General features: G+C 35.3%; 1 protein-coding gene across 1 annotated transcript in view; it reads left to right on the top strand.

Annotated features, from left to right (window-relative positions):
- Window positions 1-804: 804 nt before the first annotated feature.
- LOC113178178 (broad substrate specificity ATP-binding cassette transporter ABCG2-like) overlaps window positions 805-17857 on the top strand; it is a 47694-nt gene continuing 30641 nt past the window's right edge. Inside the window, exons 1-2 of the mRNA XM_077794267.1 lie at window positions 805-995; window positions 5294-5353. Of these exons, the coding sequence (XP_077650393.1) occupies window positions 805-995; window positions 5294-5353 (251 nt within the window). The remainder of the gene's footprint in view (window positions 996-5293; window positions 5354-17857) is intronic.

Below are 17857 nucleotides of genomic sequence, written 5' to 3'. Positions count from 1 at the left end.
TACATAGATGGGATATAATTTCTCATTTATCTGAGTGTATATATTGTAGAATTGTGAAGAAATAATAAAGGGAAACACAAAGACAAGGTGCAGAGGTAGGAAAGTGGCAGAACAGCTCCTTGTCCAAGTGGCCACGTTTATTTATACCAATAGGTTACATTAGGCCTTTAGTACCATAACCACATTATTATTTAGAGTATCAGTAAGATTACTTATTCTGCAGTTACATTTCATAGCTGCATTATGCAATGTTAGAAGGTTTGTGCAGTTCTCAAGAAAGTCTATTGTCTGAAGTTACTGTTAGGCAGGCAGCTCCAGCAACAACAGAGCTTGGTTAAAATTTTAGTTACCTAGCAAACAAGTTCCTTTATTCCCAGGAGCTATGTGCCTACAATCAAGGTCAAGGCTTGATGAGGCTCTAACACAGAGGCATCCAGGGCATTGCCACACCAGGTAGACATTGCATATTATTAATTATATTACTAGATCCTAAGAGAGATTGCAGGGCATTCTAACAAGGTGCCTCTTACCCACCTGGTGTTTTCTCACTAGGAGAATGTTTTCCTGTACATTTCCATGTACATTTCCAAACCCTACATAGAATCACATTGGTTATGCAGTCACATGTTCTTATCACAGTGATTTAGGCTGTTCTTTAGAAAGGAACCTACTCACTGTAACACAGTTTAAATGAAGCTTGATTTAAATGTGTTCATGTGTTGTTATCTGGTGTTTAAAATCTAATTTACCTTAACTATGAAATTTCTATTGATTTCCCCTATACAGAAAGACAGAACTCTCCAGATGTCTTCCAATAATGACCCAGTTTTAATCTCCATGCCCCAACGCAACTCTGATGTCCTCCCTGGGATGAGCTTCAGTGAACAGAAAGGGCCTGTGTTAAGTTTTCACAACATCTGTTATGAAGTAAAAGAGAAGAGAGGCTGTCTATTTACTTTGAAAACAATCAAGAGCAAGAAACTATCAGATATCAAGTATGTGCATGAACATTTTAAAGGACCACTTTATTGACCTACAGTGAACTTCATGTTTTGGCTATTACCAACAAACTGCTATGAATATTTGTGTTCAAATATTAATTTAGACATATTGAGAAATGTTTTCATTTCTTTTGGCTAACCTAGGACTGAAATAATTGAAACACTTAAGTGTATGCTTAGCTCTGAAAGGAACTTAACTGTCACAACATTCCTAAAAGTGTTTCTGTCATGTGCATCAATCTTTGTTTGAGAAACTGAACAATTAATGTGCCATTTAGTTTTTAATGCATAAGCCATGTTTTTGGTGGAAAGAGGTCTGGTGGTATAGTTCATTGTTTATTTTTTTTTGTACTGTGAATTTAACCATGGGACACTTAACCACTGAGCCACATCTCCAGCTTTGTCCCCCACCAACTTTATTTTTGCAATTTATTTGCAGACAGGGTGTCACTGAGTTCCTTAGGGCCTCACTAAGTTGCCAAGGCTGACCTGAAACTCTTGATCCTCCTTCCTCCAGAGCTGCTGGGATTACAGGCATGTGCCACTGCACCAGACTAGTTTATTGCATTTTGATTGTGGATATATAATTGTAGCTCTGATCTTTCCCAACTCTGAAAAAGAGTGTGTTTCTATTTCACTACTCGAACGTGATTCAGAGACGAATGAGTTTTAGGTACTTGTACACTTTATGTTCTAGAAGCAAGGAGATTGAAATGACAGTATATCATGAAAATACTTTTCTTTTCAAATAGACCTGTTTTTAAAATGAATGGTCTATTTATAGTTGTTCACAGACTATAATAATTTACTTATTGCTTACTCTAATAAAGACAGGTAGAATATAAGATCCCTATAAGCTAATTGAATCCCACCTAGAAGAGTATCTTGTTATGTAGTTTTTAAAGTAACCTAGAAATTATTATTTTATTTTTATTCTTTTCATCCAATAACAAATTCAGAATTCAAAATGTGATGTTGAAGTTGGACCTAGAGTGGAGGGAGATGAGTGTTTCAATGTAACCTATCACTACAAGGTACCTCCATGAGTTTTTCACAGATGCTGGTCATTACAGTTGTCAATACTTTTCTGATACTTTTGAGCCTCTGCTTCCCCTCTATGATGTCAGAATGTGAATTTGGCTTTTCTCAGAGACCATGGCCTATGAGTTCTAGTTGTGTAATAATGGAAATAAGTCTTCCTAGTCAAAGCATAAACTTTTTACTGGCTCTTCAAGATTGGGAAGTGGTTATAAAAGAGTACTTTAAGTCAGATCAAGGCTTGATGAGGCAAATCTATATGAAATTAGACATATGTTCTGTTTTCTTGATATTTTTTTGTGACTGTACAATTTTTAGTTAATGACAACCAACTTTCTCCAGAGGGCAAGGGAAGACAAGATAGTGTAGAAAATGTTGAGGCATGCATGGGTGGGAGAGAAATGGACAGGATCTGAGGCCCAACTGGGCTGAGGCCAGGGCTGCTGTGCAGGATTAGAACTTTGTCTATGCAGCAACACCTGCTGTCTTGCCTACTTCTTGTGTCTCTACTGTGTTGGTTAAGAAATCCAGACTAGGAGAGGAATGGTGGATGGAAGTCTTTGATCTTTTGCTACATAAATCAAGATATACTTGATTTATGAAAAGCTAACAAGACTTTTGTGAAACACAATAATTAAGAAGTAGTTGTTCATACAGATTTTGATGAAAGAGATAGAAGGTACCATGCTTTCAATATGGGCAGGTTGAATAGATATAAAACACACACAATTTGAGGGTTCATTTACGTCTCTTATCCCTTCCAGCTTGTTGACTAGGGACTCAATAGACTAAGGTGGAGATTCACTTATTCAATAAATGTTGGGTTCCTAGTATGTGCCTGGTATTGTATAAGATACTAGTTACAGAGATATGGCCTGTGTTCTTGGAAATTTTGTTGTCTAACGAAGAGTCTGAAAACCAGAGCTGTTTCCCTGCATTAATTGCTGTGATCAATCAAAGTACTCAAGGACAGAATAGAAGCCCCTCACCCTGAATAGGAGGGCCAGGTGCATGAAGACTGAGAAAGTGAAAAAACTCTGTGTGTGTGTGTGTGTGTGTGTGTGTGTGTGTACAGGGAGGTTGACTTGTCCTAGGAATGGCATTTACCTACTCTGACCATAAACAAAACATGGCCAAAGGGTGGACCATTATCTAGTAAAGTGTAATAGATCTATGAGGAGGGAGAACCTCTGCATGAACATACTGAAAGAAGAAAATAAGTTGGGAATGGCTTGTGAGGGGTAAGAAAAGAGCAGAGGGAGGGTGGGGAGGCCAAGGATTGGTGGAACATAGTTGATGGTCTTAACTGTAATTGTAGCATGAAAGCAGCTCTAGACTCTACTTAGACCAATGAGGATAGCTTTGTCCAATCACAATGTTTATGAAAATAGAAAATATATGACCAACTGCAGGGTACTGATCTCTGGACTAGAATGTGTACTGTAGGGGGCTAGGACTTTGTTTTCTTGATTTAGTCTTAGCACTCTCCCACCTAGAAGAGAATCTTGTTCATACAAAATAGATAGGTCATGATTATGTTGCCTAAATGGATGTGGAATTAGCCATTGCTCCACATTTGAACTGTGGCATTTGGGATTCTACACTACTGCTGTTTCTGTAATATTAGGGTTTAGTGTCAAAGGAAGCCAAACAAGGGTGCGTTTGAAATGCTTTGCCTTAACATATTCACATTCAGTTTCTGGTTGAATCTTTCATGATGGCTTGCTCCTTCCTTGAGTATGTATCTTAAAAGCCTGAGAAGTTTTCCAGTCAAGGAAGACTTAGAGAATCACAGAGCTTTTTCTGGTCACATTAGAAGTAGTTGCTGGGTATTAATAAAGAAGATGCATGAAGAACTGTAGAAAAATGCACTTTGAGAGTTTATGCAAGCTTTTTGAATTTGGAAGATTGCTAATGATTGAACCCAAGACTCCATGCATGCTAATAATCCATTCTAACAATGATCTATACCTCCAGACATACCCAGTCATTAACATGTCTTTAACCTGGGGGAGGAGTGTTACCAAAAGATTAAGATTTTTCTGTGTCAAAGCTTGCTCCTGGTTTACCACACTCTCATTAGAGTCGTCCAGTGATTGAGTGAGATGTTTTTCAGTTAATGAGCAAAGTGAAAATCACATTTCAAGTCAGTCTCCAGCAACCCTAGTATCATTGGGAGACACATCAAATGTCATAGGCCATGAATGCTGAAGTCTTCATGGATGTGAATGTTGAAGTGGCAGTTGTACTAGGACATTCGTTACTCATGGCAGCTGGGCAGTAATAGGATAGACCTCCCTGGGAATCCTATGTAAGGACATATAGCTGTCAGATTTGATCTTGAACTAGGAATAGATACTGATTCTACTGTAGAACAACCCAGCTTGTTGTATGTTCCAATTCTAAAGACAAACTGGCATAGCCACCAGATTTTTGAATGGGTGAAGTCAGGCTGCTATTTCATCATTACTATACACCTACATTGTCCCTCCCCTTAGTTGTCCTTCCTCCATTTCATTCTTTGTGTCTATTTTGTACCTGTACATCCCTAAAGGACATCCATGCTACAGGGACATCTACTAATGAACATTTTTCAGTCCATTTATCAGACTCTAACAAAGCAGTAAATCATCTATCCTGGAATGTGTTTTGCTTTTTTTTTTTTTTATTAGCACGATGTTTTTCTTAAATATAAAGAACAGGTTATGGTTTCTTATATTCTGGAATGCTTTATCCCATCTTTTATTTTTACTTAATATGTGTTGATTTTTGTTCTGATTAGATTTTTTTAAAGTGAGAACACTACTGCTGAGAGTCAACAAATCACTGGTTCATTCATTGTGTCTAACTTGACTGGGAAGCAGGTGAGAGTATTTGAAGAGGCTGATCATAAAACATTATTCAGCTTCTGAATAAGAGGAGTAAGAGTAATGAAGAGTATTCATGTGAATTTGCTATTTATTTCATAAACTTTGGACATGAATGTATTGTTTCACACTAGGATTAGCAGTTTCAAGAATAAATGAAAGAAAGTTTTAGAATTCTGAGGCATTTTCCTTATATGTCCTGACTAGTGATTTATATCCTGTGTATTCTAGACTACTTTTAATCTATGATTTTTTTCTTTAAGATTTGATGCTTGCTATCTGTCTGCAATTTCATCAGCTTTCAATGAATATATTCATTGCCGACCCTAAATCTATAGAACTCTTTAAAAATTGAAATAATATACCAATATGTTTTTGTGTTTACAGTGGGATCATGAAACCTGGCCTTAATGCCATCATGGGACCCTCAGGTGGAGGCAAATCTGTGTGAGTACTGAAGAAAGCATAAATAAGTCTTTTGGGTGCCATTTCAGTGTGCTTTTACAAATCACATGCATTTTCTGTTCATGTCCTGTCTGGGCCTAAATCCTGTGGATAATTTGCCTTTGGAATAGCTTATGGTTTTAATCCTAGAACCAGAAAATCTTATTAAATTTAGCTTTACTAGCATGACATGATAAAATGATTAACATATAGTCCCTGTTATTAGCTAATGAGGAGGAAAGATAAGGGAATAATATTAAAAGTTTAGAAAAGGAGGTAAATATTTCAGTGAACACATGCATCAGAGATAAAGGAGCCTATTACCTGTGTTGGGACCATCAAGGTGAGGGTCATTTGGGAAGTTTATACTGCAGAAGCCAGTAATATATTTTTAATTTTTTTTAAATTTTAGTTACACATGACAGTAGAATATATTTGACATATCATATATACATGGAGTATAATTACATTATATGTGGTTGTACATGATGTGGAGATATACTGGTTGTGTATTCATATATGAACATAGGAAAGTTATTTCTAATTCATTCAACTGTCTTTTTTATTCTCATCCCCTCTCCCTTTCCCCAATGTGTCCTGTCCAATCTGGTGAATGCCCACCCACCCCTCCTCCACTTATTCTGAGTCAACACCTGCATATCAGAGATAACATTTAGCCTTTGTCTTTTTGGGATTGGCTTATTTCACTTAGAATAATAATCTCAATTTCCATCCATTTACTGGCAAATGCCATAATTTCATTCTTCTTTATGACTGAGTGATACAGTGAGGAAAGGCACCTAAGTTGCTTCCATAGCATAGCTATTGTGAATTGAGCTGCAATAAACATTGATATGGCTGCATCACTATACTATGTGATTTTAAGTCTTTTGGATATATGCCAAGGAATGGAAATAACTGTGTCAAATGGTGGTTCCATTCCATGTTTTCTGAAAAATCTTCATAATGCTTTCCAGAATGGTTGCACCAATTTGCAGTCCCACCAGCATTGTCTGAGTGTGCCCTTTTCCTCACATTCTCACCAACATGTATTGGTTTTTGCATTCTTGATAATTGCTATTTTGACTACAGTGAAATGAAATCTCAGTGCATTTCTCTAATTACTAGTGATGTTGAACTTTTTCTCATGTATTTATTGACTGATCCTATTTCTTCTTCTGTGTGAAGTATCTGTTCAGTTCCTTAGCCCATGTATTGATTGGGTTATTTGTTTTTATGCTGTTCAGTTTTTTGAGTTCTTTATACATCCTGAAGTTTACTACTCTATCTGAGGTGCATGTGGCAAAGATTTTTTCCCCATTCTATAGGCTCTCTCTTTATATTTTTGATTGTTTTCTTTAATTTGAAGACACTTTTTAGTTTGATACTATACCATTTATTATTTTTTAATTTTATTTCTTGGGCTTTAGGAGTCTTATTGAGGAATTTTTTTTTTATTGGTCGTTCATAACATTACATAGTTCTTAATACATCATATTACACAGTTGATTCACGTGGATTATGAACTCCCGCTTTTACCCCGTATACAAATTGCTGTATCACATCAGTTTCCCTTCCATTGATTGACATATTGCCTTTCTAGTGTCTGATGTATTCTGCTGTCTGTCCTATTCTCTACTATCCCCCCTCCCCTCCCCTCCCCTCCCCTTTTCTCTCTCTACCCCTTCTACTGTAAATCATTTCTTCCATTTGTATTATCTTGTCTTGCCCCTCCTTTCCTCTTATATGACATTTTGTATAACCCTGAGGATCGCCTTCCATTTCCATGCAATTTCCCTTCTCACTCCCTTTCCCTCCCACCTCTCATCCCTATTTAATGTAAATCTTCTTCTCAAGCTCTTCGTCCCTACCCTGTCCTTGTTTACTCCCCTTATATCAAAGGAGTCATTTGGTATTTGTTTTTTAAAGATTGACTAGCTTCACTTAGCATAATCTGCTCTAATGCCATCCATTTCCCTCCAAATTCTATGATTTTGTCATTTTTTAATGCAGAGTAATACTCCATAGTATATAAATGCCACATTTTTTTTATCCATTCATCTATTGAAGGGCATCTAGGCTGGTTCCACAGTCTTGCTAATGTGAATTGAGCTGCTATGAACATCGATGTAGCAGTGTCCCTGTAGCATGCTCTTGTTAGGGCTTTAGGGAATAGACCGAGAAGGGGAATAGCTGGGTCAAATGGTGGTTCCATTCCCAGCTTTCCAAGAAATCTCCATACTGCTTTCCAAATTGGCTGCACCAATTTGCAGTCCCACCAGCAATGAACAAGAGTGCCCTTTTCCCCGCATCCTCTCCAGCACTTATTGTTGTTTGACTTTCTAATGGCTGCCAGTCTTACTGGAGTGAGATGGTATCTTAGGGTAGTTTTGATTTGCATTTCTCTGACTGCTAGCGATGGTGAGCATTTTTTCATGTACTTAATGATTGATTGTATGTCCTCCTCTGAGAAGTGTCTGTTCAGGTCCTTTGCCCATTTATTGATTGGGTTATTTGTTATCTTATTGTCTAATTTTTTGAGTTCTTTGTATATTCTGGTTATTAGGGCTCTATCTGAAGTGTGTGGAGTAAAGATTTGTTCCCAGGATGTAGGCTCCCTGTTTATCTCTCTTATTGTTTCTTTTGCTGAGAAAAAACTTTTTTAGTTTGAGTAAGTCCCATTTGTTGATTCTATTTGTTAACTCTAGCGCTATGGGTGTCCTATTGAGGAATTTGGAGCCCGATCCCACAGCGTGTAGATCATAACCAACTTTTTCTTCTATCAGATGCCATGTCTCTGATTTCATATCAAGCTCCTTGATCCATTTTGAGTTAACTTTTGTGCACGGCGAGAGATAGGGATTCAGATTCATTTTGGTGCAAATGGATTTCCAGTTTTCCCAGCACCATTTGTTGAAGATGCTATCCTTCCTCCATTGCATGCTTTTAGCCCCTTTATCAAAAATAAGATAGTTGTAGTTTTGTGGATTGGTTACTGTGTCCTCTATTCTGTACCATTGGTCCACCCACCTGTTTTGGTACCAGTACCATGCTGTTTTTGTAACTATTGCTCTGTAGTATAGTTTGAAGTCTGGTATCGCTATACCGCCTGATTCACACTTCCTGCTTAGTATTGTTTTTGCTATTCTGGGTCTTTTATTATTCCATATGAATTTCATGATTCTTTTATCGATTTCTACAAGATATGCTGTTGGGATTTTGATTGGCATTGCATTGAACTTATATAGGACTTTTGGTAATATCGCCATTTTGATGATGTTAGTTCTGCCTATCCATGAGCAGGGTATATTTTTCCATCTTCTAAGGTCTTCTTCTATGTCTTTCTTTAGGGTTCTGTAATTTTCATTGTATAAATCTTTCACTTCTTTTGTTAGGTTGATTCCCAAGTATTTTATTTTTTGGGGGGATATTGTGAATGGAGTAGTTGTCCTCATTTCCGTTTCAGAGGATTTGTCGCTGATATACAGGAATGCCTTTGTTACTAAGAGGACATGATGGAGATTTGGGCCTATATTTTCCTCTAGTAGATGCAGGGTCTCTGGTTTAATGTCTAGGTCCTTGATTAACTTTGAGTTGCGTTTTGTGCTAGGTGAGAGATAGGGGTCTAATTTTATTTTGTTATAGATAAATTTCCAGTTTTCCCAGCACCATTTATTGAAGAGGCTATATTTTCTCCATTGTATGTTTATGTTGCCTTTGTCTAGTATGAGATAACTATATTTATGTGGATTTGTCTCTGTGTTTTCTGTTGTGTACCATTTGTCTTTACATCTGTTTTGGTGATAATACCATGCTGTTTTTTGTTAATGTAGTTCTGTAATATAATTTAAGTTCTGGTGTTGTGATATCTCCTGCTTCACTTTACTTGCTGAGGATTACTTTGGCTATTTGGGGCCTTTTATTTATTTTTTTTTAGAGAGAGAGAGAGAATTTTTTAATATTTATTTTTTAGTTTTCGGCGGACACAACATCTTTGTTTGTATGTGATGCTGAGGATCGAACCCGGGGTGTACGCATGCCAGGCGAGCACGCTACCGCTTGAGCCACATCCCCAGCCCTGGACCTTTTATTTTTATAAATGAATTTTGTGAATACTTTTCCTATTTCTCTGAAGAACATTATTGAAATTTTCATGGGAAGTATATTAAATGTGTATAGCCCTTTTCATAGTATTGCAATTTTGAACTATATTAATTCTGTCTATCCAAGAACATGGGATAACTTTCCTTCTTTAAATGTCTTCATTAATTTTTTTCCTTAGAGTTCTATAGTTTAATTTTAAAGGTCTTTTACCTCTTTTGTTAGATATGGTTCCAAGTATTTTGTTTTGGGGGACTATTGTGAATGAGAGAGTTATCCTGATTTCTCTTTCAGTTGATTCATCACTGATGTATAGAAATTCAATTCATTTATGTGTGTTAATTTTATATCCTGCAACTTTGCTAAATTTATGAATTCTAGAAGTTTTTAGTGGAGTTTTGTGAGTCTTTTATATATAGAATCATATCATTAGCAAATGAGGCTAGTGTGAGCTCTTCTTTTTCTATTTGTATCCCTTTAATTTTTTTATTCTAATTGCTCTGACTAGCATTTTCAGGACTATGTTGCAGAAATAGTGAAAGAGGGCATTCCTATCTTGTTCCAGTTTTTAGAAGGAATGCTTTCAGTTTTTCTCCATTTAGAATGATGTTGGACTTGGGTTTAATACATCTTGCTTTTACAAAGTTGAGGTTTGTTCCTACTACCCTTAGTAATTTTGGTGTTTTGAGCTTGAATGTATTGTATGCTATATTTTGTCAAATGATTTCTGCATCTGTTGAAATAAGCAGGTGATTCATGACTTTAAGCCTATTGATATGGTAAATTGCATTTATTGATTTTCATATTTTGAACCATACTTGGGATGAACCCCACTTGATAATGGTGTACTATCTTTAAAATGTTTTTTTATGTGATTTGCCAGAGTTTTGTTGAAAATTTTTATATCTATGTTCACCAGGGATATTGGTCTGAAGTTTTATTTCCTTGATATGTCATTGTCTAGTTTTGGTAATAGGGTGATAACTAGCTTGATAGAATGAGTTTAGAAACATTCCCTCCTTTTCTATTTCATGGAATAACTTGAGGAGTATTGGTGTTAGTTCTTCTGTGAAGATCAAGTAAAACTTGGCTGATAATCCATCTGATTCTGGGCTTTTCTTAGCTTGTAGGCTTCTGATTGTGTTTTTATTTGTATTGGTTGAAATTGATCTGTTTAAATCTTCTATGTCTTCCTGGTTCAATTTTTAAAAATTTATTCATTTATTCTAATTTTTATACATGATAGCAGAATGCATTTGAATTCATACCACACATATATAACACAAATTTTCATGTCTCTGGTTGTACACAAAGTAGAGTCACACCATTTGTGTTTTCAAACATATATTTAGGGTAATGATGTCCATTTCATTCCACCATCTTTTCTGCCCATACCCCTGCCCTACCCCTCCCTCCCTCCCTTGTACCCTATCTAAAGTTCCTCCATTCCTCTCATGCTCCTCCTCCATCCCCATTATTAATCAGCATCCCCATATCAGAGAAAACATTCAGTACTTGTTTTTTGGGGATTGGCTTACTTCACTTATCACGATATTCTTCAGCTCCATCCATTTACCTGCAAATGCCATGATTTTATTATCTTTTAATGCTTAATAATATCCCATTGTATATATATATATATATATATATATATATATATATATATATATATATTGCAGTTGCTTTATTTATTTGCCTATTGAAGGACATCTAGGTTGATTTCACAATTTAGCTATTGTGAATTCTTCTGCTATAAACATTAATGTAGTTGCATCACTGTAGTATGCTGCTTTTAAGTCTTTTGGATATAATCTGAGGAGTGAGATAGCCGGATCAAATGTGGTTCCATTACAAGTTTTCCAAGGAACCTCCATACTTCCAAGCCAAAGTTAACCAAAAGGTATAAAAAAGAATACAACATTCTGCTTAAGGGAAGCATATATCAACAAGACATAACAATTATAAATATATATTTCCCAAACAATGGGGCATCTACATTCATCAAACAAACTATTATCAATTTCAAGAATCAAGTAGACCACAACACAATAATTCTGGGTGACTTTAACACCTATTTCACCACTGGATAGATCTTCCAAACAAAAGCTAAACAAAGAAACTATGGAACTCAATAATACAATCAATGACTTAGACTTAACTGACATATATAGAATATTTCATCCATCAATGATAGAAACACTTTCTTTTCAGCAGAGCATGGATCCTTCTCTAAAATGGACAATATACTATGCCACAAAGCAACTCTTAGAAATTACAAAAAAAAAAACAGAGTTGCTACCCTGCATTCTATTAGATCATAATAGAATAAAATTAGAAATCAATGATAAAATTAAAAAAGAAGCTACTACAACACCTGGACACTAAATAATATGCTTTTGAATGAACAAGTGGGTTTCATTCCAGGGATGCAAGGTTGGTTCAACATATGGAAATCAATAAATGTAATTCACCACATCAAAAGACTTAAAGATAAAAATCACATGATCATCTCAATAGATGCATAAAAAGCATTCAACAAAATACAGCACATCTTCATGTTCAAAACACTAGAAAAACTAGGGATAATGGGAACATATCTCAACATTGTAAAAGCTATCTATGGTAAGCCAAAAGCCAGCATTATCCTAAATGGAGAAAATTGATAGCATTCCCTCTAAAAACTGGAAGAAGACAAGGATGCCCTCTCTCACCACTTCTATTTAATATAGTTTTAAAAACTCTAGACAGAGCAATTACACAGATGGAAGAAATTAAAGGGATATAGATAGGAAAAGAAGAACTCAACTATCACTATTTACTAATAACATGATTCTATACCTAGAGAATAAAAAAAATCCACCAGAAAACTTCTAGAACTAATAAATGAATTTAACAAAGTAGCAGGATATAAAATCAACACCCATAAATCAAAGGCATTTCTTTACATTAGCGACAAATCCTCTGGAAGAGAAACTAAGAAAATGACGCCATTTACCATAGCTTCCTGGTTCAATTTTATAGGTCTTATGTCTCTAGAAATTTTACAATGTCTTCAAGATTTTATAATTTTTTAGAGTACAAATTTTCAAAATAGTTTCTGATTATCATCTGTATTTTAGTAGTGTCTATTTTGATATTTCCTTTTTCATTTTAAATTTTAGTAATTTGAATTTTCTCTCACATCATTAGCTTAGCTAAGTGTTTAACAATATTATTTTCTTCAAAGAACCAACATTTTTTGGTAATTTTTTGTTTCAATATTATTGATGTCAGCTCTGATTTTAATTATTTTCTGTCTTTTCTGCTTTTCATATTGATTTTTTTCTTTTTCTAGGGATTGTAGACATGTTAGGTTATTTATTTGTTGACTATTATTTTAAAGAATGCTCACAATACAATGATCTTTTCTCTTAGTACTACCTTAATAGTGTCTAGAGATTTTGATACATTGTATCACTATTTTCATGTGTCTCTAAGTATTGTTTTTAATTTTTTTCCTGATTTTTTCTGTTATCCATTTGTCATCTAGTGACATATAGTTAGTCTCCAGGTGTTAGAATAGTTTCCATTTTTCATTTTATCATTGATTTATAATTTTATTCCATTATGTTCTAATAGAATTCAAGGAATTATCTCTATTGTTTTTGTATTTGCTAAGAGGCTTTGTGGCCTAAGATATGGTCTATTTTAGAGAAGGATCCATGTGCTACTGAGGAGAAAGTTTATTCAGTCATTGATGGAAGAAATATTCTATTTATGTCTGCTACATCTAAATGTTAATTGTATTTTTTAGTTTTTTACCTTTTTAATTTAGTTTTTGTTGTAGGATCTATTCAGTGGTGAGAGAATTGTTTTAAAGTTACCCAGTACTATTTTTGTGTTGTGGTTTATTTGATTCTTAAAATTGAGAAGTTTCTTTTTTAAATGCACATAGATAGTCCATTGTTTAGGGCATAAATATTTATAAATGTTATGACTTGTTGATGTATAATTCCCTTAAGCCCTATGAATGGCCTTTTTTGTCCCTTTTGATTAGCTTTGGCTTAAAACCACTTCATGTGATATGAGGATAGAAACCTATGCTTCTTTATGAGATCTATGTGAATGATATGTTTCCCCCCCATTCTTTTACCTTGAGTTTGTGGATGTCTTTGCCTATAAGTTTCTTGGAGACAGCCTACTCTTGGGTCTTTTCTTAAACCCAATTTGACAGTCTATGTCTTTTGATTGATGAGTTTAGGCCATTTACATTCAATGTTATTATTAAGACATGACTTTTATTTCTGGACATTTTGACTTATTTCTGGTTTTTAATTTGAATTAGTTTCCTCTTTGATTTTTCTTCTAGTGTATTCCCTTCCTTTGCTGTTTGTCACGTTTCTTTTTTATTTAGTTTTTGGGAAATATTTTATTGAGTGTGTTTTGTAAAACACGCTTTCTAGTTGTGAAGTTTTTTAACTTTTGTTCATCATGGAATTTTTTTTTATTTTGTCATCAAATCTGAAGCTTAATTTTGCTGGGTATAGTATTCTTGGCTGGCATCCATTTTCTTTCAGAGGTTGGTATATATTATTCTAAGACCTCCTATCTTTGAGGGTCTGGGTTGAGAAATCAGCTGAGATCCACATTAGTTTATCTTTAAACATGGCTTGTGATTTTTCTCTGGCAATCTTTAAAATTCTATCCTTATTCTGTATGTTAGGCATTTTTGTAATAATGTGACTTGGTGTGGGTCTTCTGTAATTTTGTATATTTGGGGTCTTGTAAGCCTCCTCTATATGATTTTCCATTCCATTCTTTAGGTTTGGGAAGTTTTCTGATATTATTTTATTGAAAAGACTGTGAGTTTCTTTGGTTTGTATCCCTGACTCATCATCTATTCAATAAATCTTGAGTTTTGTCTTTTCATGTTGTCCCATATTTTATGGAAGTGCTGTTCATGGTCTCTTAACATCTTTTTTCCATGGTCAACTTTATTTTCTAGACTATATATTTTGTCTTCATTGTCCGGAATGCTCTTTCAAGTAATCTAGTCTGTTGATGATGTTTTCCATTGAATTTTTAATTTTGCTTATTGATTCTTCCATTTTAAGGATTTCTGCTTAATTTTTTCAATCTCAATCTCTTCATTGAAGTCATCTTTTATTCCTCTCCTTACATAGTCCTTTACCTCACAGATTAGTTGAACTATGTATATTCTAAACTTCTTCTCAGATATTTCTTCCACTGTGGTAGTGATGGATTCTGTTATTGAAGTAGCTTGGTTTCTTTGGGATTATTTGTTCCCTTGTTTTTCATGTTGTGTGTGTGTCTACCCATCTATCAGTAAGACAGTAGAGTTTCTATCCAGAAGACTTACAGTGTCCCTGAAGGTTTCCAGTACCTTACAGTTTAGAGGGAGACAAATAATAACAACAACAAATGCAAACAATATACAGCATTAAGCCAAATATTGATGACTATAACCTCTACAACATTGTTACAATAAACACAAATAACATGATCAGTAAGTGCCAACAATAAAAACAGAAAATATGCCAAATGGTTTACAACTTCAAATGGTAGACAGGGAGATAACAGAAGTGATATAGGATGTGATGCTTATGAGGGAGGAGGAAAGAGGGTAAAGTAAAAATTAAGGAAAGGTGCAATATAAAATTGAGGCTTTTCTTAGAAGAAAGGACAGATATTCAAGGGAAAAAACATAAGTGGGATAAAAATATATAAAATGAAACTTTTAAAAATTAAAAATAAAAATAAGATACAAAACAAAGGTGAAATATGCTAATTAAACTTCTTAGTCCTAAAAACATTTATCCATAAAAAATAACTAGTTTCAAAAATGGTAGAAATGAGAAAAAAACAAACAAAAATGAATATGTATAAATATCCATGAATCATTCAGGCCACAATTGAGCAGAAAAAAGAAAAAAGAAAAAAAAATCTCAATAAAAAATTAAAGAATTATTTTCACTGGAGTTCAGAAGATTCTTAGCTTTCCTTCTCAGCAGTGAAGTAGGGTTGTCTGGATTGTGATGTTTGCTCTACCCTCAGGGTGGGATTGCTAGGGTGAAAGAAGTCATTCCATAGATGGAACTGCTGGAAGGGTGGTTTAGGCTTAGCTAGGCTCCAGGCTCTTTACTAGATGACAATTGTTCTGAAGATTCAAAATCAGGGAACCTCCAGATCCTAGCAGTAGACAATCTACCTTGGAAGACTGCATTCCAAGGTCTCCCCTGGTTTCCACTCCTGTGATAGAGGAGCCACTTTTTAGTCCACTACTTCACCCATGGACCTCAATTTTTGTGGTCTTGGGTTTAGTCTCCAGATTCAGTATTTCACACTCCCACCCTCTGAAATCCTGTCCAGGTGTGTCTCTCCCAGCTGGTCCTGAAAGCAGCCAGATTAGAGGGGGAGGAGGAGAGTGAGAGCTGGGTACATTCCTATGACCAGTTGTCCCCTGTGTGAATCTCCATGATTAATTTCTCCTAGTCACTTAGGCACACTCTAAATCATAAAGTGTGGGTTTGCCTGGCCTTTGTTTTGGGCCAGACCAAGGTTTGCCAGGACTCAGCTTCCTTAGGTGCTGGTCCCTGTGCTTCAGCTTCAAAATTGTTCCTTTCTCTGTCCTCCCTATGCTAGGAGAGATGCAGTTTCTTTCCCATACAAGACTATTGTGCAGTGTGCCTTTTATTTTAGTTGGGTAGTATCTTTGATCTCTAATCTCTCTGAATCCAGACATGCCTCAGTCCTAAAAATGTGGGTTCCCTCCACTGTGCTTGCAGAGGGACCACTCTGGCTGTTACCTCTGGCAGCAGTAGCAGCTGTAGTATTGGAGATTTCTTCCCTTTTTTTCTTTCTTAATGTCATATCCAACTTCCTCAGTCCCTGATCTTCTTTGAGTTATCAGTATTAAATTCCAATAAAGTTTCCCTGCTTTTTTTCACCTATATTTCTGAGAAGATGACTGTCTGCTTACTTGGTTTCACACCACACAGCAGACATGAGAGCAACCTGTTCTATTCTGTCTCTTGAAACCCTCCCAGCACAGGTACTTTTTACCCTGACACATCATATTATGTTAAGCTGCAATACATACGATAAATAATGCTTTTTGGAGTCTTTTGGTAGACCTCTTTTGACAAATAAAGAATCATATTATTGTAAGTAATTTGTTGTGTACTTTGTGGATAGAAGAAAACTCATAATTTTTAACTTTGTCAAGTTCTATACCTCTATCTGGTGCTTCCTAACCTCTACAGTTTCAGACTTAGCTCACAAAATCAGTCGTTGTGTAGTGGCACTTCCTTCTCCACCAATGAATCTTTTCTATTTTTTTACTTATTTAATTTGTTCTAATTAGTCACACATGACAGTGGAATGCATTTTGATAATTTGTACACAAATGGAGCACAACTTCTTATTCTTCTGGCTGTACTGGTGTAGAGATACAACAGTAGTATAATAATACGTGTATATAGAATAATAATGTCTGTCTCGTTCTACTGACCTTCCCATCTCTACAGTCCCTCGCCTAACCTCATTTCACTCTGCACTACCCAAAATTTGTTCATTCTTCCCTACCCATCATTCCCCCACTATGGATCAGCACCTGCTTATGAGAGAAAACATTCAGCCTTTGGTTTTGGGGGGATTGGATTATTTCACTTAGCATGATATTCTCTAGTTATATCTGTTTACCTTCAAAAGCTATAATTTCATTCCTCTTTAAGGCTGAGTAGTATTCCATCATGTATATGTAACCACATTTTCTTTATTCATTCATCTGTTGAAGGGCATCTAGGTTGATTCCATAGTTTAGCTATTGTGAATTGAACTTCAATAAACATTCATGTGGCTTCACCACTATATTATGCTGATTTTAAGTCTTTTGGGTATGAACTGAGGAGTGGGATAGCTGGGTCAAATGGTGGTTCCATTTCAAGTTTTCTGAGGAATCTCCATACCACTGTTCAGAGTAGTTGCACCAATTTGCAGTCCTTCAGCAATGTATGCGTGTACTTTTCTCCCCACATCCTTGCCAATAATTGTTATTGCTTGTATTCTTATTATTTATTTATTTTCCTTTAGTTGTAGATGGTCACAATACCTTTACTTTTATTTACTTTAAAGTGGTGCTGAGGATCAAACCCAGTGCCTCACAAGTGCTGCGTGAGCACCCTACCACTGAGCTATAACCCCAACTCCTCCTTGTATTCTTGATAATTGCCATTATGACTAGATTGAAATAAAATCTTAGAGATATTTTGATTTGCATTTCTATAATTGATAGAGATGATAAACATTTTCCTAAGTTGTTGATTGATTGTATTTCCTTTTCTGTGAGGTGTCTGTTAAATTCCTTAGCCCATGTATTAACTAGATTATTTGTTTTAAGTTTCTTGG

This window comes from Urocitellus parryii (assembly GCF_045843805.1).
Source record: "Urocitellus parryii isolate mUroPar1 chromosome 10 unlocalized genomic scaffold, mUroPar1.hap1 SUPER_10_unloc_3, whole genome shotgun sequence".
Lineage (NCBI taxonomy): Eukaryota > Metazoa > Chordata > Mammalia > Rodentia > Sciuridae > Urocitellus > Urocitellus parryii.
The sequence above is the reverse complement of the archived record's forward strand: the minus strand, read 5'-3'. Positions and strand labels throughout refer to the sequence as shown.